General features: G+C 47.8%; 1 protein-coding gene across 7 annotated transcripts in view; it reads right to left on the bottom strand.

Moving 5' to 3' along the window:
• OSBPL5 (oxysterol binding protein like 5) overlaps positions 1–25927 on the bottom strand; it is a 1218591-nt gene that overhangs the window by 70085 nt on the left and 1122579 nt on the right. For all 7 annotated transcript variants that reach the window (XM_085644727.1, XM_085644725.1, XM_085644728.1 and 4 more), the window contains 2 exons: positions 14908–14997; positions 8233–8369 (listed from right to left, as the gene is read on the bottom strand). In XM_085644727.1, coding sequence (XP_085500853.1) covers positions 8233–8369; positions 14908–14997 — 227 coding nt within the window. The remainder of the gene's footprint in view (positions 1–8232; positions 8370–14907; positions 14998–25927) is intronic.

Below are 25927 nucleotides of genomic sequence, written 5' to 3'. Positions count from 1 at the left end.
GGCCCGGTGCTCGGCGGCCATCTAGGGAAACCTACCAAACCCACACATTTCTGAAAACTAGACACCCGGCGGCTTCCAGGGAGGTATGGCTTGCGTGGATCCCCCAACGTTTCCTTACCCAGAATCCCCTTCAAACCTCAATTTTTGCTGAAAAAATCACTTTTTTCACACATTTTGGGGTGGGAAAGTTGTGGCATCACCGGGCTCACACAAATTTACCACCACCCAGCGTTCCCCCAGGTCTCCCGGTAAAAATGGTGCCTCACTTGTGTGGGAGGCCCAAGTACCCGCGGCAGGCAAGGGCCCAAAACGTAGTGAGGCGACATCAAAATGGCCTATCGCAAAACCACCTGGTTTTGCAAGGGGGGTCACTTTGGTTTTTGACCCGGTGCTCGGCGGCCATCTAGGGAAACCTACCAAACCCACGCATTTCTGAAAACTAGACACCCGGCCGCTTCCTGGGAGGTATGGCTTGTGTGGATCCCCCAACGTTTCCTTACCCAGAATCCCCTGCAAACCTTAATTTTTGCTGAAAAAATCACTTTTTTCACACATTTTGGGGTGGGAAAGTTGTGGCATCACCGGGCTCACACAAATTTACCACCACCCAGCGTTCCCCCAGGTCACCCAGTAAAAATGGTGCCTCACTTGTGTGGGAGGCCCAAGTACCCGCGGCAGGCAAGGGCCCAAAACGTAGTGAGGCGACATCAAAATGGCCTATCGCAAAACCACCTGGTTTTGCAAGGGGGGTCACTTTGGTTTTTGACCGGGTGCTCGGCGGCCATCTAGGGAAACCTACCAAACCCACACATTTCTGAAAACTAGACACCCGGCGGCTTCCAGGGAGGTATGGCTTGCGTGGATCCCCCAACGTTTCCTTACCCAGAATCCCCTGCAAACCTCAATTTTTGCTGAAAAATCACTTTTTTCACACATTTTGGGGTGGGAAAGTTGTGGCATCACCGGGCTCACACAAATTTACCACCACCCAGCGTTCCCCCAGGTCTCCCGGTAAAAATGGTGCCTCACTTGTGTGGGAGGCCCAAGTACCCGCGGCAGGCAAGGGCCCAAAACGTAGTGAGGCGACATCAAAATGGCCTATCGCAAAACCACCTGGTTTTGCAAGGGGGGTCACTTTGGTTTTTGACCCGGTGCTCGGCGGCCATCTAGGGAAACCTACCAAACCCATGCATTTCTGAAAACTAGACACCCGGCCGCTTCCAGGGAGGTATGGCTTGCGTGGATCCCCCAACGTTTCCTTACCCAGAATCCCCTGCAAACCTCAATTTTTGCTGAAAAAAATCACTTTTTTCACACATTTTGGGGTGGGAAAGTTGTGGCATCACCGGGCTCACACAAATTTACCACCACCCAGCATTCCCCCAGGTCTCCCGGTAAAAATGGTGCCTCACTTGTGTGGGAGGCCCAAGTACCCGCGGCAGGCAAGGGCCCAAAACGTAGTGAGGCGACATCAAAATGGCCTATCGCAAAACCACCTGGTTTTGCAAGGGGGGTCACTTTGGTTTTTGACCCGGTGCTCGGCGGCCATCTAGGGAAACCTACCAAACCCACGCATTTCTGAAAACTAGACACCCGGCCGCTTCCAGGGAGGTATGGCTTGCGTGGATCCCCCAACGGTTCCTTACCCAGAATCCCCTGCAAACCTCAATTTTTGTTGAAAAAATCACTTTTTTCACCCATTTTGGGGTGGGAAAGTTGTGGCATCATCGGGCTCACACAAATTTATCACCACCCAGCGTTCCCCCAGGTCTCCCGGTAAAAATGGTGCCTCACTTGTGTGGGAGGCCCAAGTACCCGCGGCAGGCAAGGGCCCAAAATGTAGTGAGGCGACATCAAAATGGCCTAACGCAAAACCACCTGGTTTTGCAAGGGGGGGTCACTTTGGTTTTTGACCCGGTGCTCGGCGGCCATCTAGGGAAACCTACCAAACCCACGCATTTCTGAAAACTAGACACCCGGCGGCTTCCAGGGAGGTATGGCTTGTGTGGATCCCCCAACGTTTCCTTACCCAGAATCCCCTGCAAACCTCAATTTTTGCTGAAAAAATCACTTTTTTCACACATTTTGGGGTGGGAAAGTTGTGGCATCACCGGGCTCACACAAATTTACCACCACCCAGCGTTCCCCCAGGTCTCCCGGTAAAAATGGTGCCTCACTTGTGTGGGAGGCCCAAGTACCCGCTGCAGGCAAGGGCCCAAAACGTAGTATCCGGCCTCTTCCTGACACCTGAGCACCACCGGGAGGGGAAAAAGTTTGTTGTGAGGAAATTGGTAACGGAGGCCGATTGATTGATCGGCTGGTGGTCGGGGTTTCGGAGATGTCCTGGCTGGGTTCGGGAGAGCGGCTCGGTTGCGATGCCCCTAGGAGGAAATACGGCGCGTCGGCCGGGTGAGGCGTTGCGGCTGGGCGTGTCCAGCGGGCGCAGGCCTGGAGTGTCGCGATGTGGGTGGTGTGCCCGTGCGAGGACCAGATCTGCTGCGGCCGGAACGTGGAATGTGGCAGGTAGGGGGGGGCATCCTGAGCAGGGGAGCGGGAGCCGGAGTCCTGCCGCGTGCCCGCCGGCCGGTGTGGGGTAGTGCTTCGCCCGCAGGGTGGGGGGGGGGGGTTGGGAGCCAGTGCGCGCGTCTGCTGTGGGCCCCGTAGTGGCGACGGGCGGGTTTGGGGCGGGGACGGTGATATCGGCTGCGTTGCCGCATCTGTTGCAGGAAGCCAGGGTTCGAGCCTCGAGCTCGCGTTCCCATCGTACGGTCCTGGGCTAATCACTTAACCCCCCATGCTGGAATGTGAAACGTGCATACGGAACTCTGTGAAGCGCTCCAATGCCTTCGGGTCGAGTTCGCGCTCGCGTCTGCTTATGTGATTCTGGGCAAATTCTTAACCCCCCATGCCTGAAGGGGTAATGTAAACCACGGAGCTATATACAGCGCTCCAATACCTTCGGGTCGAGTTCGCGCTCACGTCTACATCCGGTTTCTGGGTGAATCACTTAACCCCCCATGCATGCATGTGTGATGTAAACATGGAGCTATGTACAGCGCTCCAATACCTTCGGTCGAGTTCGCGCTGTGAAATTATGCAAAAAAAATAAATAAATAAAAAATAAAAAATGCTTTTCGGCGGTGCCGCACTTTCGGGGGCATTCCATCTGGGGCACATTCTGCATAGTAGGCATCGTGTAACTTTCGGCAGGCATGGGTTTGTGAGTTTCTTTTAGTGGCGAGCTATTCTGGGACCTGCACCATTTCCATGGTGCACTGGGGCCACCCGGAGGTTTCGGCTTAGGAGGGAGGTGGGGGGGGCAGGTGACAGGTTGCTGTCTGTGTCGGGCGTGCGGCAAGGTATAGCTAGGACAGGGGTGAGGGACTGCCAGCACGGCATGAGGCCCGGTGGTGCTTGGGCTCACCTGGTTGCGGCGACCCGGTGGGGGGGGGATCCATGACCGGCGCATAAGGCCGGCAGATAGGGGGTGATGCCAGCGGGGCGCACAACGGCTCCCAGACGCTGGCCAGAAGCAGTAGGGGGGTCCGCGGCGGCCTGCCCTCCTTCGAGGGATTCGCGCATTGAGGACTACAACCTTGTGAATGTTACCAAGTTTGAGTATGTGCTGTGTGCAGGGTGGCATGGATGGTGTTGGGGGTGAGACAGGGGGAATGTGACGGTGTGCTACGGAGTGGGAGTTGGCGGGCCGGATGCAGTGCGATGGATGGAGGGTGTCCGATGGGGCCTTGGAGTGCGGGGGGGGGTTGTTCAGGTAACCAGTCCCATTTGTTCTTTGTTTCAGGCGAGTGCACCTACGACGGAACTCAATGGGGGATGGCAGCTTCGCTCAGGAAGAGGAGGTCCCGGACGCACACTCAGGTACATGAATTGGGGGTTAAAGTCTTGGAGTTGTACTGGGAAGTTTAGGTGTTCACGCCCTGGTTGTCACCGGGTGCTCCTGTGTAAGTGTATGCAATGGGTATCCTTCAGTAAGGTTGAATTGGGGGTCAAATCTTGGAGTTGGACTTGGAAGATTAGGTTCACGCCCGGGTGGTCACCGGGTGCACATTTATCAGTGTATGCAATGGTATTTCCTTCAGTGAGGTGGGGATAGTGCTGGGGGCCTGGGAAACCCAAGGCCCAAATGACGCACAGCGGGTCAGCTGGGGAGTTCGTGGTGGTACCAGCAAGGAGAGGGCATTACGTCAGATGGTGGGAACTTTGGGGGCCAAACGAGGAGAAGGTTTGGGTTTCGAATGGCCGATGGGGCTATCAGGCGAACGGAAGGCTGGCTGCCAAAGGGTGGCTTGTCCCTATTTGCCGTGTTTTAGCGGCTGTTTGCCATGCTTGGAGGTTGACCTTGAGCTGGGGGTGCCAATTGACGCAAGTTGTGGGTATCGGTCCCGGACACATGGGGCAGCATGTTGAAGGGCGCGGCCCAGGGACAGCTGGGGGTCTTTATCAGATGGATGGGGTGCCGGGCTGGTACGGTGGTGGATAGGTTTACGGTCAGCCCGAACGTAGCTCGACTTGGGATGGTCTTTCTTCGACGTAATATTCAGCCGCTACCCACAGCTGGGAAGGCAGGCGAATTTTCTCGGCACTTCCGTTGATGGGCAAGTACTCAGACGAGGGGTGGACCTGGAGGGAGGGGGCATGGGGTTTTTTCGGGGGAATTGTCTAACGAACAGGTCACGAAGCCCTTGGGGTTAGGCAGGGGCCTGGAGGTCCTTATCGATAAGTTGGAGGCCATGGGTCCATGGCACCATTTGACTCACATGAGGCGAATATGCGGAGGCAACGGGATTGCCGGACTGACGGTGCACACTGGGGGGGGCTGAGGTCTGGAAGAAATGCGGGGCGCCGAGGCCGCGGTATCTGCAGCGCGAGCGTCGCGAAGCGTGCCGGGGGGCAGTGTTATACAGGGGGACTTGCTGGGGAGCGGGACTGGTAGAGGTAGTTTGCTGGCCACGGGACAAGATGATCACCGTTCGGTAGGCATCGCAGTAAAGGAGGCTGAGGGGATGCGCCGGAGGGGGTGCTGGTGAGACGGTGACGGCTTGGGCCGCTGCTTAGGGGACCCAGACAGGGTTAGGGGGCTTTCGGGCACGGCACGATGCGTTTGGGGTGGAGATGGTCACCGGGGTTGTAGTGGGCAGTAATTCGAAAGCAGGGATTCTGGCTGACAGGATGCAGTTAGTCGGGGGCGTGGAAATGTGTTGTGTGTCAGGAGTAAGGCGCCAACACAGTGACACTGCTGACAATGTGGCGATGTCGTCAAGGGCATCTGGGAATGTGGAAGTGCAGGACACAGGAGCCGCACTGCTATGGTACCGGTGGGGCCACTGGTGCAGGCACTGGGGGTGACGGGCGTTTGTGCATGGCTTGTCTGGGTGCAACGGGGACACGACGTTTTCCAAATGGGGCAGCGTGGGGCTTGCGGCGTAGTGGAGAAGGTAGTGTAGCGGTGCTACAGGCTATTCAGGTTTCGTTCGAGGGCTGGGCCGACGGGAAGTGGCTCCCTTAAAGAGAGGCACGATTCTTCCGCCTGAGGGCTGGCACATAGGTGTCATCAGGAGGGCTGTTCGGGGATGGGGGGGGGCAGTCGGTGAGTGGGGAGCTGGCAGTATAGTAGGGTGTGTGGTGCCGTGGTAGGTCAAAGTGGGGGTTGGGGGGGTGTTTTTTGGAGAGACTGGGGATGGACGGGAAAGAGACATAATCCAAACGGGACTAATCTTTCTTTTTCTACTGCAGGTAAGGGGAGTGGCCTGGGATCCAGTGTGGTCGCATGGACAGGCGGACATTCTCCCGAAGTTGGGCAGCCACAGAGGCGACATGGCGGGTGTACGGCTGTCCTCAGGCGGGGAACGCAGTCATTTGGGATGTTTGGTGATGGAGGGGGAACAGTTGCATTGACTCAGGGTGAGGGGTGCGGCCAGTGAGAGTGTCTGTGTTATACGATATGGGAAATGGCTCCTAGACCAGCAAAGGCGCTGGAGAGATGGTACTCTGGAAAATGGCAGGTCTGGTTTTATCCGAGTGGCATGGCAGGGGATATGTTTCAATGACTCGGAATTTCGGAAGTGGGTATGGGGAGGCACTGCGCCTTGCAATGAATGGTCTCTGGGAACGTCTAGCATGCTTACAAGGAACTGGCCTGCAGCGAGGGGGACGGTTTGAGGGGCAACTGGTGGCCTGGTTGGGGATGGGGCACTTTCAGGGCTGAGGGATGGTCCTGGACACGTTTCTTGTTTGACGGGGACACTGGCTTTATGGGTGGATGGTCGTCCACCGATGGTGCCTTGCAGAGAATGGAGTAAGGGTGGATGGTCATCCACCAATGTTGCCTTGCAGAGGAGGGAATTATTGGGGGCTCTTGAACACGCTGCACGGCTAATAGTGCTCAGGTGATGGGGACTGTTTGAGGGGACATGGGGCGATTTTGGTTTTGGTTTGGGGATGGAACACTTTTCAGGGATGGGGTTTGCCCTGGAATTGTAGCTTGTTTGAAAGGGACACTGGCTTTATGGGTGGATGGTCGTCCACCGATGGTGCCTTGCAGAGAAGGGAGTAGGGGTGGATGGTCATCCACCGATGGGGGGGCCTTGCTGAGGAGGGATTTTTTGGGGGATGTTGAGCGCGCTTCACAGCTCATAGCTCTCAGGTACTGGGGACTGTTTAAAGGGACACGTGGCGATTTTGGTCTTGGTTTGGGGGATGGAACACTTTCATGGATGGGGATTGCCCTGGAAATATAGCTTGGGTGAAAGGGACAATGGCTTATGGGTGGATGGTCGTCCACCGTTGGTGCCTTGCAGAGAATGGAGTAGGGGTGGATGGTCATCCACCGATGGTGCCTTGCAGAGGAGGGATTTTTGGGGGATGTTAAGCGCGCTTCACAGCTAATAGCTCTCAGGTACTGGGGAATGTTTGAAGGGACACGTGGCGATTTTGGTCTTGTTTTGGGGGATGGAACACTTTTCATGGATGGGGATTGCCCTGGAAATGTAGCTTGGTGGAAAGGGACAATGGCTTATGGGTGGATGGTCATCCACCGATGGTGCCTTGCAGAGAATGGACTTTGAGGGCTGTCGAACATGCTTACAGGGGAATGGCCCGCAGTTAATGGGCTATTGGAGGAGGCACAGGTGGTCTTGTCTGGGGCTGGGACGCTCTTCAGGGATTGGGATTGGCCTGGAAGGTTACTGGATTGCAACGGATACTGGCTGTACGGGTGGATGGTCATCCCCTGGGGGGGCTTTGCCGAGAAGGGAGTTTGGGGGCGATGGACCAGGATTGCAGGGGGACGGTCCACGGTTGAGGAGAAGGAGGGAGGAAGACTGTGAAAACAGTTTTGTTTCAGGGTCCTACACCCATGCTATGGTGTGTGCACTGGCACAATTTTGTCACGGACGGGGTTTGTTTGGTAACTGCTGCTCAGTGACACAGGACACAGTTTTCAAGGGTGGATGGTCATCCACCTGGTGCCTTGAGGGGGGGGGGGAGGCATTAGGAACGCAACCTGGGGGGACAGGTAGTCCTATTTCGAATAGGTGCACCTTTCGCAGTCTGGGGTGTCCCGGCAATAGTGAACTTTATAGGGGACGCAGGTTTAGGGGATGGAGGGTCGTCCACAGGGGCCGCAAGGTAGACTGGATGGAGGCGAAAGGTGCACTAGCACTGGGGGTGGGGCAGGGAACCGCCCTCCGGGGGTCTCCCTGGTTGGCGGTACTTTGGAGGGGTGGGTAGTCACATACGGGCGGATCCACCCCTCGGGGGGGGAGAACGGTACACAGGTGACTGATAGCGGGCGCGGGAAGCAATGAACAATGAAGGAAATTACACAGAGGATGCTTGGAGGGCAAGTGAAGGTGAGAATGGGGAGAGGAAGGAGGTCACCGAGTGAATGGGGGAAGAGTCTAACAGGTGAGATGGTTTTGAGATGGTTTTGAGAATGGATGAAAGGAGAATGAGTCGGTATGGGATGGGGAAAGTATATTTATTGCAGTTATGTACTGTTGAATAAAGTCTAAATGATTGCAACCATGTCCTAATAAAATGGCCTTTTACACTTCAAGTAACAGCGTGGAGTGTGGTTCTTGCGCGAAGTGGAAGTTGCCAGGAAAGTGGAGCGCGCTTTCGCTTGAACTGGGCACTTTGGAGGCAGTTCTTGTCGAACATACCAGGCCTCACCTACATAACAACAAATGCTGGTTTCGAGCGGAACCTCACCTCTCCGACTCAAACTCGGTTTGCTCCTCAAAGAGAACAATGTGGCGCTTCAGTCTCTGCTTCCGGATCTCACTGGTTGGATTCCAGAAGACATCTCTCACTCCGTTCCTCATATCATTTATGTACACCTCTCCATCCTGCAAGAGAGACATGAAACAGGCTTGAAAAGGAAGACGTTCGAATTCAATGAAACACATATCCCGTCCCTCGGTTTATTGGTAAGTAGGGGGGAGTTGTGGCAAACAGGGGCATAAAACATTTAACCTAAACTCGGCTTTACCAGTAGTCTGTTGAATTCAGAAGGGTCAATAAACATAATGGATACAGTCTGGTCACTCTAAAAAAGGTAAAAGCGCAGTGCCCCCTTAAATTCTTCCTCTTCAGTCTTACAACTTAAAATGTCCAACTCATGCCGTTATCTGGGGTCACCGGGACCGACGGAGGCCACTGAAGAAACGGTTTGAGCTCCAATGGAAAGAAAGAGAAATGACCAGAAAGAATACTTGTGCGCACCTTAAGCAGAGCAGGTGCCTTGGCCCTGCGCCATCTAACAAAAAGTGTTGCCTTTTTCAACTACCTAAAACAGTACAAATGTGTGCAGAACATTTTAAGTGCAAAGTAAGCTAAAGCTGCACCTCTTTATCTAATGCCCAGGATGTCCCTCTGTATTTCTTAGGTCCTCACCACCATTTGAATTTGAAGGTATTGTTCCTCTAAAATAATGTAGGAGGAGTATGTACCGGTTACAAATAAATTAGGTGGGCTCACCATTTTACCACTATCTAGATAGTGGTGAAAGACATAGACAGTCTGAAATCAGAGCCCAGTTGGGCCTTGGACTAATGGGTCAGCTGCAGGTACTTGCGAGTTTCTCACTAAGGACCCTATTCCAAGTTGGCGGGACCAGCTATTGCCAATTTGAAATGTCAAGATGACCAGGTGGCAGAACCACTAGAGGTTTGGGGCAGGCGGTGAGCAGAGCAGTGCTTAATCTGTTAAACAATACGTGCCGGGGCTCGCGTCAGGTGGCCACTGCAGCTTGTACCACACATCACCCCTGCCAGCGCTGACGATGACAGTACAAACACATCTACTAACCATCACATTCCTACAGGAGTGCCAATTCGGACTATCTTAGCCCCCCAATGCTATACAAATGGCTTGGATGGCAGGTAAAAACCATTTTAATTAATATAGCTTTAGTAATTAACTGTTGTTGTGGTCTTCTCTAAACCTAGACAGCCCCACCTTGTGGCAGGCTGTCCCAAGCCTCGGTGCTGACAATTAAGTGCCTCTGCCGAGCACCGGAAACTACCGGCTCAAATTAAGCACTGGAGCAGAGTCTCAAAGCCCTCCTCAGATCAACCCCCATTAAACCATCGGTGAGCATGCGTTGCTCTTCCCAACAACCCTAGCGTTTGCCCTCCCCTTGCTATCCTCTCCACCCCAAGAGCTCTACATGGCAACCTGTTATGCACTCTCCTTACATGTACAACTCACTTAAAACAAGTGGTAAATAGGGGTGTGAAACTCCACGGAATCAGCAACACGTGGGCAAAAGGAGCTAGAAATGTGTGGTCTGAGAACTGCCATTTCTGAGCAGTTGAACTTGTGATCCTGGTTATCTTATTCGGAAATACCTGCTTGAATCACTAATTACAACTCTGGTATCTCTCCACTGAGTTAACAGGGAATTTGTAATGGGGAACTAAGAGATATATAGAAGTGCAGACTTTCGCCACGTCATGGTCTCTATGCCAGTCCTAAAACTTGCTGCTTCCATGCTGAATTGACCTACACTGTTCCTTGAGTCTGTTACTGCATTTCTGTTCATAAAGGATGTCACTGTTTTCTCATGGCTCTGAAATCTGGCCTTACGAGCAAACAGACTTATGTGGAGAGAGTCCCTAGGCCGTATTTTTTACTCTGGGTGGGTCTGTCAAGTGACCAACCTTCTAGAAAAAGTTACCAACACTGCCCAATTCACCACTCTCCTGAGCTGCAGAGGCACATGACCCACCCACAGTATTATGATTTTGAAACGTTGGCTCTAACATTTCCATCCATTATTTGTTGCCGATGTTGTGCAGAACTCTGCCAGAGCAAGTGGTTGAATGATCTAAGATGGTCTTGTGAAGTGAACGTTGCTCAGGAATTGAATCCAACAATCAGTGAGATAGACGTCCTCCATATCCAACAAGACGTTGTACGTATTGCGGACCTCAGGGTGGAGGGGCTTTTGGGGAACCAATAAAGGGGGACCATTAGAACGGCCTCCTTGATTTGCAGCCTGTGTGCACTGACCCGTGAACCTAAAATCAATGCTCTGCTATGGTGATGTGAATGTCTCCAAAAAGGACAAATCGTTCATACATGTGCTCAGTCTCACTCCATCTGTCCTACAATGTGCAGACTTAGGTTGGGCACCAATTGCCCTCCTTGAAATATCATTCTATTCCACCCAAATGTATGGTTCAAAGCCTCGGGCCTCATTATGAGTTGCATTAGTTCACCAGAAGCGATAACCTTGGGTGAAGTATCGCAAGTGCCCGTAACAAGTGTTTCTGGGCCTGGAATTATGAGGTCTGAATTACAGACTCGATAACTCCAAGCCAGAAATACCGGGTCTGTAGAACTTATTGGAAGGCTAGGGCTAGAGGCAGTAGCATTGCCCAGACCTTGCCTACCCCCTGCAGCAGTTTGAGGAAACAGATAATTTTCCTCCTGGACAGGAACACCCTTTAATTCTGACCCACATGCAGCCCCACAGACACTTTCTGCCTGCTCAGTTCACTGTGTTGAAGGCTGTAGACTAGTAGGGACTGGTGTTGGCTATTCTTTTTAATAAGTTCTGATAGCGGCGTAGCGTTCCCCTTGCCTAGACCAAGGATCTACGGTGGCGCACTCGTCTCTCCTGGGGTCGAGCTGGAGGGTGTGGTGGGCGGCGCTTCCCAGTAACACCGGGACTGGTACGGCCGATGGAATTGTGACGATGCCCCCCGGCGGAAACTTTTTGAATGTTTTACTGACCGCGGAGCCTGAGCAACATGACCGATGCCCGGTGGAGCTGTTTAGGCAGCTATAGTGGAGTTTGGCTTTGGTTCACCCCCTCGGCCGGCATCTACCCAGCCGGACATTGGACATAGTTTTTCCTCGTCTCTCCATTGTGTTTCCTTCCCTCCCCGCCTCCTCACCCCGCTCCTTGGATCACCCACACCCCTCCTATCCTATACTTTCACCGACACACGGGATGTTTTGGATTGTGGATCCCCAGCCGGTTTGTTCTGTCTTTCACTTTAACTGTTTTTTACCCCTGAAGTACTTTCCACTTTCCCGGTCTGACCTGCATTCCTTACCCCTTTTTTACCATTTCCCCTCTACCCTCCATTTCCCATTTGACGTATTTCTTGGTTATACTATGAGCTAATAACTCATGTTATTATGATCTATCTCTCCTAGCCCAAATTCAACAGGTCTCCGCAACCTGTTTCAGGAAACTAAAGAACTTCCGGAAAATTCTGCACCTCCTTCCGGAAGACTGCAGAAAAATAGTTGTCCATGCCACAGTCACATCCAGACTGGACTACGCAAATGGCCTCTACCTAGGTCTTCCCAAATATGCCATCCAAGTTCTCCAGTTGGTTCAGAATGCGGCTGCGAGACTGGTTCGCCGGATTCCTTTCCGACATCATGTCTCTCCGCACCTCCGGCTGCTCCATTGGCTACCGGTCGAGAAAAGAATTATTTTTAAGGCACTGACCCTGGCCTATAGGGCCTTGCACGGTAATTGCCCACGCTACCTGAAGGACAGATTATGCCCCTGCAAGCAGATTCGAACGCTACGTTCCAACTCGCTCAACCTACTACACTCCTCCCGTTTCAGAAAATCACGGCGGGGTGGAAGATCCTTCATGGTCAACACTGCCACACTTTGGAACCATCTGCCTAGCCATTAACGGCTGGCAATTTCAGAATCCTATTTCCGCAAAGCCCTGAAAACATGGCTCTTCGGCTCAACTTAAGGAGTTTTTCGGAGGTCGGTCTTCTCACCTTTGTAGGTCAATCTAGCTTCATCTACTGCTAGCGCCGGCACACCCCTGCTTGGGGTAGCTGTCGCGCTCTATAAGCTTCAGTATTATTATTATTATCACTGTTTTTCTCCTTTGTTTATACTTGGCTCCTGTAACTGATGTTCATTTTGTAAATGGTAACCTGCTGATCCTCATGTAAAGCGCTCCGATACCTCCGTGTTTAGCCAGCGCTATTTACAACTCTGCAAATAAACAAATAAATAAAATTCTCTCAGATATAAGAGTGTTACAGTATGATAATCCATGTCAAATGCTATATAGAGGGCAAGTAAATTATTTTTGCGACTGTAATTTTATGCGTAGTTGTATATTTTGTGCACGGTATGCCTGCTAGCTGCCTTGTGAGAAAGCTTATGCTTGATATAGCCGACATGTGATTGTGATGGTGTCAAGCCACTGATATAGGTTAGGCCTAATTGGTTCATTTGGACACGTGTGTCAGATACCATAGGACTGATCTGTTTATTATGAAAAGTTATGACAAAGACAGCAGGTCTAACTTAATTATTGTGCAAAGCCAGTAGGCCTTTAAGGACAGATTGTCAGACAGGTATTTTGTTACACAGAATCTCAGAGATTACCACAGTAGGTCAGGCCTTTGACAAACAAGATTTTTGCATTGAGAATCCTTGTTACGCCATTTTAACAGGGGTTGTATATTGTTTTGTCAGCAGTAATATTGTGCGTATTTGTCATGTTATGCCTCTACTGGTGGTTGATTCGTGGCGAAGCTCATGCTCAACACAACAGGTTTCAATTCTTTATGGTGACATGCGAATGATAAAGGCTATATGCCTGAATGATTTATTAGGAGCATGTATGTCAGGTGCCATTTATTGTGAAAACCACATGTTATAGATGTAAGCCTTTTAGGGTGGCAGGTTATTGCACTGTGTTATGGCCTGCAAACAGCTATTGTTTTACATGCATTCTTATCGATCACTCTAGTAACCACGGGAATTGGTGTTGGTTGCTTCCCTTGATTATCACCCGATGGAAAACTATTTGCATTGTGATAACCCCTGCTAGAACCTTTTAGGAATAATTAGCAAGTGCAGTTGCTAGGCCCCATAATAAAAAAGAAAAACATTTTTAAAAACTCTGAATACATATGCATAGAGGGTTTTGGGTCAGCCCTCCTTTGTCTGAGTGTCATTCACATTCAGCTTCTCCCCATTGAAAGCATAATGCATGAGGCAATGGCTTAGCCTATTTCTGTCATTGGCTCGATTTCCCTGCGAGTAACAGCGTTTACACATATTCCTCAACATCAGTGTGCTTCAGTGTCTTAGACTCGGGACTACTCCTTTAGTTTTTCATTTTTTTCTTTCAAAAGGTTCCCATTCATTTCTTTCCTTTTTCATTTTTTCTTTCCTTCCTTCTTTTAGAGAATCCTGCATCTCCCAGACAGTCTAACTAAGCTTCTCACTTTTCACCTATTTCATTTGCAGTCTGCTGCATTTTGTGCTGTAACTATTCCTAACCTTGGTGGCCAACCCTGAATGTTATTCTCCATAGAGTCTTCATTTTTTATTGTTCTAAGATGACCACCATGTTTAGAAGCATTATGTTGGCCACCTCCGATCACTACAACGGTGAGACACTATACTCTTTGGATGGCCGCCCAGTGCAATATTTACCGAGCGCCATCCTGGACTGGTGACATGATATGTATAGTGTATCATTGTTTTTACTTTTCCAAAATGGTCAACACAATACTTCTCAACTTGCAGATCTGTTGGAACTTTAAAACAATGATACAAGATGTCCAATGCCATTGGAAAAGGGCAAAATGCTGTCATTTTTTATTTTTATTTTTGATTTGCAAGCTTATGTTTACGCAGTTTAGGTGGCGATGCTTTCTTTTTTCTACTTTTATTCTTTAATTTATCTTCTATCTACTTGTTGAGCTTGTGCTTCTGTTTATTGTGGCTGGGTAAATGGGCGAGTGTAAACATGCGTCAGTGGATGGATGAATGGATGTAAAAGTACCAGGATGGGTGACAAAGCTAGTATAGTGAATTATGGACTGCCTACATGCATCCCTGACTAAAGCGGCACTTTCAGTTATAAGCCAGGACATTTGCCATTGCCAATGCCTTGTGTTAAATTTGTGAAATGTACATGAACTGCAATGTTTTAAGACCACAACACGTTAAAAATCATTGAAACAATAACATAAAAACACAGCGCCGACTACTAGCAGCTTATATATTTATGGTGCACCATCGCTGCATGCCCTATGGTAAGCTTGATGCCTAAATGCGGTCTGCTGACAATAAATCACAATGAAAGCAGCATTATGATGCTTCAGGACCGGCTCACAACCAAGAGCAAACATTCTGTCCACCCATGCATTTAAAGCAAATTCATACTATCAAGGAAAACCGTGGGCAGGCAGAATGGTGCATAAGGGACAGGTCCGAAATATACGCCTGCCCTCAACGCCACTGTTTATTTTAAATCCATAATGCTATTTCATTTAATTTCAGGAAAAAAACGTGTTGTATCCATCACCGCCAGACCTGAAGGACCTTGTTGTGCGCAGTAACATTTAAAAAACAAAATCCATAAAGCACTGTACCCAGTGTCCATGGAGGTTTGCTAAGACTTCTTCTCCAGATGTAATCTTCCCAGCGATTTGATTCATGGCTGTGCTGCCACCGAAGAAGGGCTATTAAAAGAAAACAACTCGTTATAACTGGAGCAAGGCAAACATTCTTCATCGGTCACTGTCTGCAGAAACGATTCTAATGCCCGCTATAAAAGGAAAACAAAACACAAGTTTAACCGGTTTTGACTTTTGATTTAGATTTCAAAGGGCAAATGTCAACACTTGAGAGAGTGATCAATAGGAAACCATTGGACACGTATAGATAATTTATAATTCCTAGGTCTGGGCCAGAGACAGCTTTAACTGTCCTGCCAGCACAAAGTAATGAAACGATCGATATATAAGTAATACATGGGTTTCTGTAATCCCTGTATAAATGCATGTCTATAATTTAGCGGCTTTTTAAAGCAACGAAAATAAAAGGTTGTTTTCTTTCTCCTGCTCTATTTCTTTCTCTTGCTCTATTTTTCTAGTTTACAGAGACTAGCAAACAGAACACGCTTTTTTTGCATTCCTTAGATAATTATAGAAAAGTTAGAATATTTCTGTAAGTTTCAACACATTCTGAGTTAATACAGCTTTTAAAAAAAATAAAAACAAAACTGACTTGTATTGAACTGTTTCTAATATCTTTCTGTAACTAATATCTAACAGGTTTTTACTAGAAGTTCTATTCTTATTTGCAAATGTGCTCTTTCTGAAAGAGCATGCACAAATATTTTACATGGTTTGTGGGGAAGGTGTCGGTGTGACCATGTATAATATGGGGTACCCACTGCTGGAAAGAGTTCTATAACCTGACTCAGTGACTTGCAAGATCCTTATAATGTACAGCAAGTGGTACTTTATAATATATCCAAGGATGTCTTTCATGTGAGATAATATTTCCTCCCAGAATATTCTAATTGTAGGACAATCCCATCAAATATGACGAAAGTCCCCTAGGCAGCCACATCCCCTCCAGCACAGATCTGATGTCTCTGGGAAAATCTTTTTGAGCTTGGTTGGGTACAGGTACCAATCAAAGAGAATCTTATAATGTGCTTCCCTTAGATCTAGGGAGTGGTTGTCTTTAGCAATATCCCTCCCTAAATGCTTCCATTTGTCTCTTCCTGCCACATGGTCCCATGTGTTCATGTATCGGGGTCTCGATGCGTGTGAAGTGGAGAGAAGTAGGCTATATAAAAAGGAGATCACTCCCCTCATCGAACCCACCCGTTGCACACATTTTTCTAATGTCGTCCTTTCTCGTGTTGCTGCCTCTCTGACATGTGGCTGTAGGGCCCAGTGTTTAAGTTGAAGGTAGTGGAAATGTTCGGCAGGCGGGACATGAAAATCCCTTTGGCAGCTGTCAAATGTGAGCTAATCATGGTTAAGAAATAGATCTCAGAGTAACAGGCAAATGGCGTTATACCTCATTCCATACTTTGAGTGGGGTTTGTGTAGGGGTGCTAATGTAAGCGTCCAGTGGTCTTGTCTTTCTTAGGTTTCCAAACCCCATCCCAATTTTTTACCCCACTATCGCCCTGTCCATTTGCAACAAGTGCTTATCAGATTCTCTCCTGGACCATTCTGCCAGGATTCTTAGCTGGGTGGCTTTAAAGTATAGGTTAAAGTCCGACAGAGCCACCCCCCGTTTCTTGCGCGTCTTCATGTGTGGAAGGGAAGCCGCACTCTGCCGTTCTGCCAGATGTATCGTATAATAAGAGAACGTAGCCTATGCAGGTAGTCCCTGACCAGATATTTCGGCAGGGCCTGGAATAAATATAAAAATGTGGGTAATACCGTCATTTTTATCACGTGTATGTGATCCAACCATGAGATAAAGAGAGGTTTCCAGTGTTTGAGATCCTGCTGGATTTGAAGCAAGAGTGGGGGGGGGGGGTAGTTAGCCTTAAATAGTCTGGGAGTTAATTGAATACCCAGGTACTTAAGTGTGTGCTTGGCCCACTGAAGGGAGGTTTCTTTCTCAGTCAACATGAGGGTCAGGATGCTTAAAGCCTGATACCTCTTCAAATGCCTGCAGTTCAACCTGTAAGGCTTGCAGCGAGTGGTTAGGGATAGTGAGTGACAACAAGACATCATCTGCGAAGAGCGATATTTTATTTTCCTCTCCACCAAAATGTATGCCCCTAATTTCTGGTGCCGCCTGGACCCATAATGCCAGTGGTTCTATACTTAGGGCGAAGAGTAGAGGCGAGAGCGGGTAGCCCTGCCTCTTCCCCCTCTCTAGTGAAAAAGGGCTGAACTGGTCCTGTTGACCTGAACTCTGGAGTGCAGGTGCGCATAATTAGCTCTAACCATGTCTATAAATGCCTTGCCGAAACCAAAGTATTCGAGCGCGAGAATTAGGAACGACCAATCCACCCTGTCGAAGGCCTTCCCAGCATCCATACCCATCAGAATTGCCAGTATCTTGTGTTTGGCTACCTCTTCTATGAAATGAAAGGTCTGACGAACATTATTGTGGATCTGTCTGCCTTTTATGAAGCCTGATTTGTCAGGGTGGAATAAAATTGGCATCAGGTCCTCCAGTCTCGCCGCCAGTATCGCAGAGTATAGTTTGGCGTCTAGGTTCAGGAGTGCAATGGGCCTGTAAAAGACACAATTTTGTGGATTTTTCCCAGGCATGTGGATGACCGTTATGAAGGCCTCCGCCATTGATTGTGAGATGGATAGGCCCTCTCCCATCACACTGAATAATTGTATGAGCTGTGGGATGATGTCCGGCGCATACGTTTTGTAAAAATGAGCCATCATGCCATCAGGCCCTGGAGACTTGTTAGGTTTAAGTGGCGCAATCACTTTCCCTACCTCCTACTCGGTGATGGGAGCATTTAGAATATCATTCCAGACCTGGGAGACCTGTGGCAGGTTTAGTGATTGTAGGTAGTGATGTTGTGCTATTGTATCGATGTGGTCCTTTGTATACAGTTCCTTATAAAAATGCCCCAAATGCCTTCGCCTTATCTGTATCTGAGTGTGATTTGTTGCCCTCTGAGTCACCTATACCTCCAATGTGTTCTTTCTCCATCTTTTTCCGTAGCTGTCTGGCTAGGTGTGTTCCTACCTTGTTCCCCTGCACGTAAGAGATGTGGCGAGGCCATAAATGGGTGTATTCTGCCCTATTGGAGTAGATCGCTGTGATTTTCCCTTTAAAAGCGCTCAGTTTGCATTGCAATGTCCACGAGGGGTTATTTTTATATTCCTTTTCAATCGCCTCCAGTTCCGCCTCCAGAGTTTCCCTCTCCCTGGCTCTCTGTTTATTTATTTTTATTTTATTTTATTTTTAGAGTTTTCTATAGTGGGACCAGACCCATGGAAGTGTATCAGAGCGCTTTACACTGAGGGCACAAGACGAATAAAACAATTTGCAAAAAGAATAGCATACATAAGATCAACTTATTTACAAAGATTGTAAGGTCGCAGGCGTGAGAGTATTTCTAAGCAACGGGTCGAGAGCAGTGAAGGTGTCTTTAGAGGGATAGAAGGGGCAAGTTTAGGGTGTACATCTGGAATGGTCCATGTGATAGTTTACAGGAGGATTTTGCACATAAGGAATGATTTTGCTTCTTTTTTTAACAGAAGAGTAGAGGAGATTTTTCTGATGTAGGGAGAAAGCGAGTTCCATATTCTTGGTGCTGGTCCGGAGAATGCTCTGTCAGAAGTTTTTTTTATTTCTAAAGCGTGAGGGGTTCAGGAGTAAATTATCAGCACTCCTTGAATGTCTGATTCCTCCAGATAAGGTCAGTTTTTGGGATAGGTACTGGGGAATATTGTGGTGAAGCGCTTTGTGAGTGATGCATGCCATTTTTAGTTGGATTCGAGCTTCAAAAGGAAGCCAGTTGAGCGCTTTCAGGTGTGGCGATATGTGGTCAAATTTCCTGGATCCTGTTAGAAGTCTTGCTGCGGCATTGAGACAGGCTTTTAATGGGGCGGTTGAGATTTTGGGAAGTCCCGCGAGACTGGTGCCTCTGTACTCCAGCCTTGAGATGACTAAGGATTGAACTGCAGTTTTGAGGTCCTGGTTATCGATGAAAGGTTTCATTTTCCTGAGATAGCTGAGGTGAAAGCGTGCCTTTTTAGCTAACAGGTTGATGTGTGTTTGCATGTTAATGTTCTTATCTAGAGTAATTCCAAGTGATTTGGTGGAGTCCACCAGAGTTGGCGTGCAGTTAAGTGCAGTGATCAACTTGGACCATTCCTTTGTCTGCTGGAAATTATTAGGGGAGGAGATTAGAAGAAATTCAGTTTTTTGTGAGTTTAGCTTGAGGAAGTTGGTTGTTAGCCAGTGGACGGTCTTTTCGAGTGCCATGTTCATCGATATTATGTATCCAATGGAGGAGATCTTGATGTAAAGTTGAGTGTCGTCAGCGTACATGTGGTAGGCTATGTTTGCCTGCTGTAATAGTTCGGTTAGCGGTTCGACATATAGGTTGAATAGGGTGGGGGATAGGGTCGAGCCTTGTGGTACACCCAGAGGGTTTGGTGAGGAGCGAGGAAGATTTTTGCTCACCATGAAAGATTGTATTCTGTTTTCCAGAAAGGATTTGAACCATTGAAGGACTGAGCCAGATAAACCCATCTTATTTTCCAGTCTTTTTAGAATTTTTTTAATGTGGAGTTAAGCTCCATGCACTTTCCCAATAGGACCGCTTTGAAAGCATCCGCGTTATTGAGGGGAGAGGTATCCTGCGGTTGGTTTAGTTGGAAGAATTCTGTAATGGCCCCTCGTAATTCATCTCTTAGTAGTTTATCTCTCGTCAAAGAGACTGGAAAATACCATCTCGGTGTCTTGGGTGCACCGCCCTCCCAAGATAAAAATATTGTGACTAGACTATGGGCCGATATAGAGATCAGGATAATTTTTGCAGCTTAGAGTGACCCTAATAGCCCTTGGCTTATAAAAATATAGTCAAGCCTCGAGTATGTTTGGTGTACATGGGAAAAAATGTGTAGTCTTTGGTGTCGGGGTAGATTTGTCGCCATGCATCTATTAGCCCAAGCGTGTGTATGGAGTGTTTCATGCCTTTCGGAAATCTGTCTATGGGTGTTCTATGAGGATGGGTGCTATCTATTTCTGCATGTCATGTGAGATTAAAGTCTCCCATCAGTATTGTTGAGCCCTCAGCAAATCCGACTATCATATTGAGCAGGAAGGATAGAAAAGCAGGTTGCCCTGTGTTGGGGGTATATGCCAAAATGAACGTACATAGCCGCTCCTTCATTTTGTCCTTCACCATAGTGATCCTACCCTCCTTATCTGATTTTATGGCTTCAGGTTGACATTTTGTAGAGTTGTGTAATAGCAAAGCCAAACCACTTTGTTTTGTGCTAGCCGAAGACCTATAGATCAGTGCATAGCTTTTATGATGCAACAGGAGCTCCTCCACTTGCTTTAGGTGTGTTTCCTGAAGGGCCACCACCTCAAAGTTGTGCTCTGTCAGATACTTTCAAACTTTATGCTTTTGAGGGATGATATTATCTCTTCTTGATCTGTTTTCCAAATCTTCTGCCATTAGCAGGGCTAATTGCAGCTGGGTGTGGAGGTCTTGCATTTTATCCTGGGTGGCTGTTGTTCTTGTATCCAGCTCTTGAGCCTGATATTCCACTTCCAGAACTCGTGTACCCACAGTGTCTAGTTCCTGTTGGAGCGCTGTTATTCGCTAAAATAGGTCTACTTTTAGTTGACTACCAAGAAGAGTATTACCTGCTGTTCCTCAATTGAAGGAGAAATTATAGGTGAATCAACAAGAGAGCTGGATTAGACTACATGTACGCTGTATGTGAAGTGGGTAATCCTTTTGTTGGATATTAATGCCCTCACACACCCTTTCAGGTGTCATGCTTCATCATCTGGGCTGCTCCTCGTCGGGCCGGCGGTGCAATGCCTAACGGGCTCCCTAAAAAGGGGCACTTTATCGGAGTTCTTTAATCCAACAGCCGTTTGGTGAAGTGCGGGTATGGGGGCCTGATTAATGTAGATATGGAAAAGTGATTTTAAAACAGGGTTGAAAGTACCAGTGTGGGAATTCAATTTTATTCTAAAGGTCTCCTTCCCTGATTAAAAAAGTGTATTTGGCACTCGGTAGAGTTTAATGTCTCTAATTAGAGTGCTTAAATTTAGTGTTAGTGGTCAACATGTTTCTCGCTCAGAACTTGTGAACTCGCGATTCGTCAGGACCTATGATGACTATCTACAATAAAAGGGGGGGGGGGAAAGGACTATACAGAATTTTTAGTCTCTCAATCACAACAAGTTTGAATGTGAAAAATCATTTAGCTAAAATACCTGTCAAGGTCTGGTGCTACCCTATTCAGTAGGACTGCGGACCACAACAGTGCTTGGTGGACTCAGCATGAGCCGAGGAACCTCTAAAAGTAGGTGTCTGCCCCGCTCACGCTGCACTTCTAGACCTACCCGAGCCACCGAGTCTGGGAGGTCACTTTTAGTTGATCCATAGAGGACTTAATATCCACCTTAATCTCAGGGCGGAGCTCCCTGAGGGCTGCTGTTAGATCGTCCATGGTGAGTGACATGTTGGTGGTATCACCGCCTTGTTTTTGCGTCTGCTTTTTTTCAGTGGTGCTAAAGTAACTGTAAACCTTAGCCGTCCCTTTTTTTGGTGGTATAGATGCGGCCCGACCTCCTCCTCTCTCCGTAGGCCGCCTTCGCCACATATTGTCAGACTCCCCCAGGCGATGCGTCCTCCTGCTACGACAGTCTAATGATCCTGGGACCACTCCCTCACCTCGAATAGAAGCATAGTCGAACTCCTCACCTAAGCTGTACAGCCGGTTCTTCCTTCATCCCCTTAGCAGAACACTCTGGTCTCATCTGTCTACGGTGTTCACTTTTTAGGGATAGTGGCTCCCTGAGCTACTACTAATCCTCTGTTGTTTCCTCTGACCCCCTGGGGGAAGCTTATTGGCATAGCTTGTCGGGGGGGCTCTCTCTCACATGCCTACAATTCGCATTGAGGGGCAGCGGCGGCCACCATTTTAGGGACAGGCATGACGTGTCGAGTCTCCCTTGAACAATTTCTCTGCCACCGGGCGATTACATGCAGTCACGGGTCACAATCCAGGGGATCCCATGTTTTCAACGGGGTCCCCAACAGTGTCAAATGGATCCCTCTTACTTCCCGGTTTTGGAGGGAAGATGGCAGACGCGGTCCCTAGCGCTGCGGCCTCATCGCTCGTCACCGGTTTTCAATCGGACGGGCCTCACCACCTGCACCAGCTCTCAGAGGCGTCGGAGCCGGTCGCCACAGCGGTCTATGTGGTGCCTCTGCAGCTCAGCAGGGGAGAACCTGCTGCTCCGGCTGATGCCCCCATTTTGAGAGTCGCATTGCTCCTTCACTCTTCCCCGTCGTCACTTGCTTGCAGTCCTAAATCCGCCGAGGTGAATCACGTCCACCTGACCATCTTGCCTGACCACGTCCCCATGAGTATTTTTTAAGTTATAAGGCATTTTAACTCGGTGATATCTGTTGTCGCCGTAGTTTACCAAAATGTTGTGGAATTTTGCAGTATTTAACATAAATTACCATGACACATAGCAATGACAAGGCATTATGCTATTGGCTACTGACTGCTTTTTCAGAAGTTAAAGGCAGCTATGTTCTTTTAAGTACACTTTGGCTGTGTTCTGGGTTATGGCCTTAGATTTAGGTAAGTATTAGGTTTAATATTATTATATAATATAGGTAGGGAGAATTATTTATAAGTTGATATTATCTACTGGCGGTCGCCAGTAGATAGTTATAGTTAGGACCGTGTTTCCATAGGAAATCTCAAAATTCTATTTTGAATAACTTTGGCGCCGGTTGACCAATCCTCGCCAAATTGTCAAAACTAATGGGGCGCTCTGTTCAGCTCCTACCCTGAAAGTCTCGGGGTGATTCGTCAAGCGGGGGCCGAGAAAAAAGTGGGTTCCCAAAACGCGTTTTCCCCATGCATTTTTCCATAGGACCTTTAGACGCAGCTACAGCCCGAACGGCTGAACAGAATTACTTGAAATTTGGCAGAGAGGTGTAAATCTGTTCAGTATTTCCTGAGAAAATAGCATTTAAAAGCATATCAATATCTATACGCGCGCAGGGTGCGCGCACCGTGCGAGCACCCTAACGTGCGCGAGCGTAATTCTGATTGGTGGTTACATGTTAGTCAACGTTCGAATCGGTCGAAATCAGGAAGTGTCGGCCGCCACTTTGTTTGTTTTCAGTGCGAGAGTGAAAAAGGAAGGTGGCGAAAGTGAAAAGGGGGCAGGGTAGAGAGTTCCTGACCCCCTAGCCTTTTTAAATCGCGGGGGTGCGCGCACCGTGCGCGCACGGTGAAAACCAAAAAAATAAAAAATAACAAATTTTAATACGTAGTTTATTGTAAAATAAATATATAAAAAAATAATAATACATAAATAAATTAGCATTTAAAAAACCGTACAAATTCACTGAAAAAACCATAGGTTTCACACACGTTATAGTTAGGAATTAGCATTTAAAAGGTGGGTGGATATTTCACTCGTAAAAAACCAATGAAATTCCCCCGTTATAGTTAGTTCAGATAACTATAACTCGCGCGACCGCCACTCTATCACAAGGATCATGTCAACAGTGATGTCATGAGTGATGCCACTGACCATGTCATGAGTGATGTAATATGTGACGTCATGAGCAGTGGATTGCGGGCGCGCGAGTTATAGTTATCTGAACTAACTATAACGGGGGAATTTCATTGGTTTTTTACGAGTGAAATATCCACCTAACTATAACATGTGTGAAACCTATGGTTTTTTAAGTGAATATATATATGTGTATATATATATATATATATGTGTGTCTATATATATAAATATATATATATATATCTTTTAAATGTACAGAGTACTGTGTTACTTCCTAGGAAGTACCACAGTACTTAAATAAATAAATAAATGAATAAATGTTAAAGCTTTTAAACTACACTATACTACACTATATGTTTCCAAATATAGTGAACTACAGTGTATTTTCAATTTTTACATATTTAATTCTTTACAAAATACTCAACAGAATACCATGGTAATACCTACAAATTACCCCGCTAATAAAAATCTTTTTTTTTTAACGTGGTTCTCAGTAAATTGCTGTAAAAATATGAAGCAATATATCAATAAACTTGTCTACCTATTACCACTTGAATAAAGGGTTAATAGGTAGGGAACAACAATAAAATCTACTACATACCAATATTTTAAGCCCTAACCCAAAATGCATTGAAAGTGTAGTGAAAACTACATGGCTACCTCTTGTTTTGTAAAGACAGCCATTAGCCAATCACATACTGCTTTCTCGGCATGTACCGCAGTATACCACAAAGTTACAGTAGTGTATCGCAGCACCAAATATAACTAGTACAAGTAATTCAACACTTATAACTTTAACACTACTTACACTATTTACACCTGCTATCACAAATGACAATTTACACCTCACAATCAATAGTCCTACCACTTTACATTCCACACCACTCCACTGTTTGCTGTTACACTCTATGCCACTTCACGTCACTCGACAATCTGCCACTCCACTCTGTGCTAATCAACTGTATCCCTATCCACTCTAAGCCACTCCTCTCTACACCACTCCACTATATGCTATTACATTCTAAGCCACACCATTCTACACCTCTTCAGTCTACACCACTTTACTGTACGTCCCTTCACCGTATAATACTCAACTCTGTTATTCCTCTGAAAGCAATTTCACTCTATGATAGTACTTTGTATGCTGTTCCACTCTACCCACTCCAGTCTACACCTCTACACTGTACGCTAATCCACTATATGCCACTCCACTATACTGTATGCCACTCCACTATTCCCACTCCAATGTACGTCACTCCACTCTACTCCACTATACTCTAACCCACTCTTCTTTATGCCACTCCACTCTACACCACTCCAGTATATGCCACTCCACTGTACGCTATTCCATTGTACGCAACTCCACTCCTCCACTCTACACCACTCCACTCTGTGCCACTCCACTCCAATATATGCTATTCCACCACTCTTTGGCACTCCACTCTACACTGTTCCACGGTATGCCACTACACTCTACCTCACTCCACACTACACCAATACACTCGAGGCTACTCCACTCTATGCTACTCCACTGTGCGAGATTACACTCTAACCCACTCCAGTCTACGCCACTCTACTGTACGCTATTCAACTGTACGTCACTCTAATCTATACCACTCAACTGTATGCTATTTCACTCCATGCCACTTCACTGTACGTCACCCCACTGCACTCCACAAGACTGTCTACCACAGTCATGCATGGCGGCTCAAACACTTCCACATGTCCTATCTGTGCAAATGTCTGAGAATCAGATGGCAGAACAAAGTGTCGGATCCTGAAGTTCTTTCCAGAGCCAGTCTGCCATCAATTCATACACTGCTGGTGCAAGCCCAGACCAGATGAGCCGAGCATGTTGTCAAAACTGAGGATGAGCGCATCCCCAAACAGCTCTTCCATGAGAACTCACCAACGGAGGACAAAAGAAGCGGTTCAAGGATACTCTGAAGGACTCCCAGAAGGTTCTTGAGATTAACACCGCCACTTGGGAAACTCTTGCACTGAACCATTCAGTATGGCGCAGCCCTTTTCACAAAGGCTGCAACACCTCCAAGGTGAGGCCTACTGCTGAAGCTTAAAGACAGCGTGAGCTGCACAAGTCCAGAACTGCTCCCACACCGCCAACAGTATCATCATATGTCTGTCCAACGTGTGACAGGACGTTCCACGCCCAAATCGGACTACTCGGTTATCTTTGGACGCACTGAGCTTGGTCAACCAATCAATGAGATGTGGAGGCCTTCATCGACAATGATGGGCGAACATCATCATTCCACTGTATTCAACAGCACTCTATGCCACTCAAGTCTATGCTATTTGATTCTACGCCAATCCACTCTACTCCACTCTATTCCACTCCACTCT

Source organism: Triturus cristatus, chromosome 3_1 (assembly GCF_964204655.1).
Source record: "Triturus cristatus chromosome 3_1, aTriCri1.1, whole genome shotgun sequence".
NCBI classification, from domain to species: domain Eukaryota; kingdom Metazoa; phylum Chordata; class Amphibia; order Caudata; family Salamandridae; genus Triturus; species Triturus cristatus.
The sequence above is the reverse complement of the archived record's forward strand: the minus strand, read 5'-3'. Positions and strand labels throughout refer to the sequence as shown.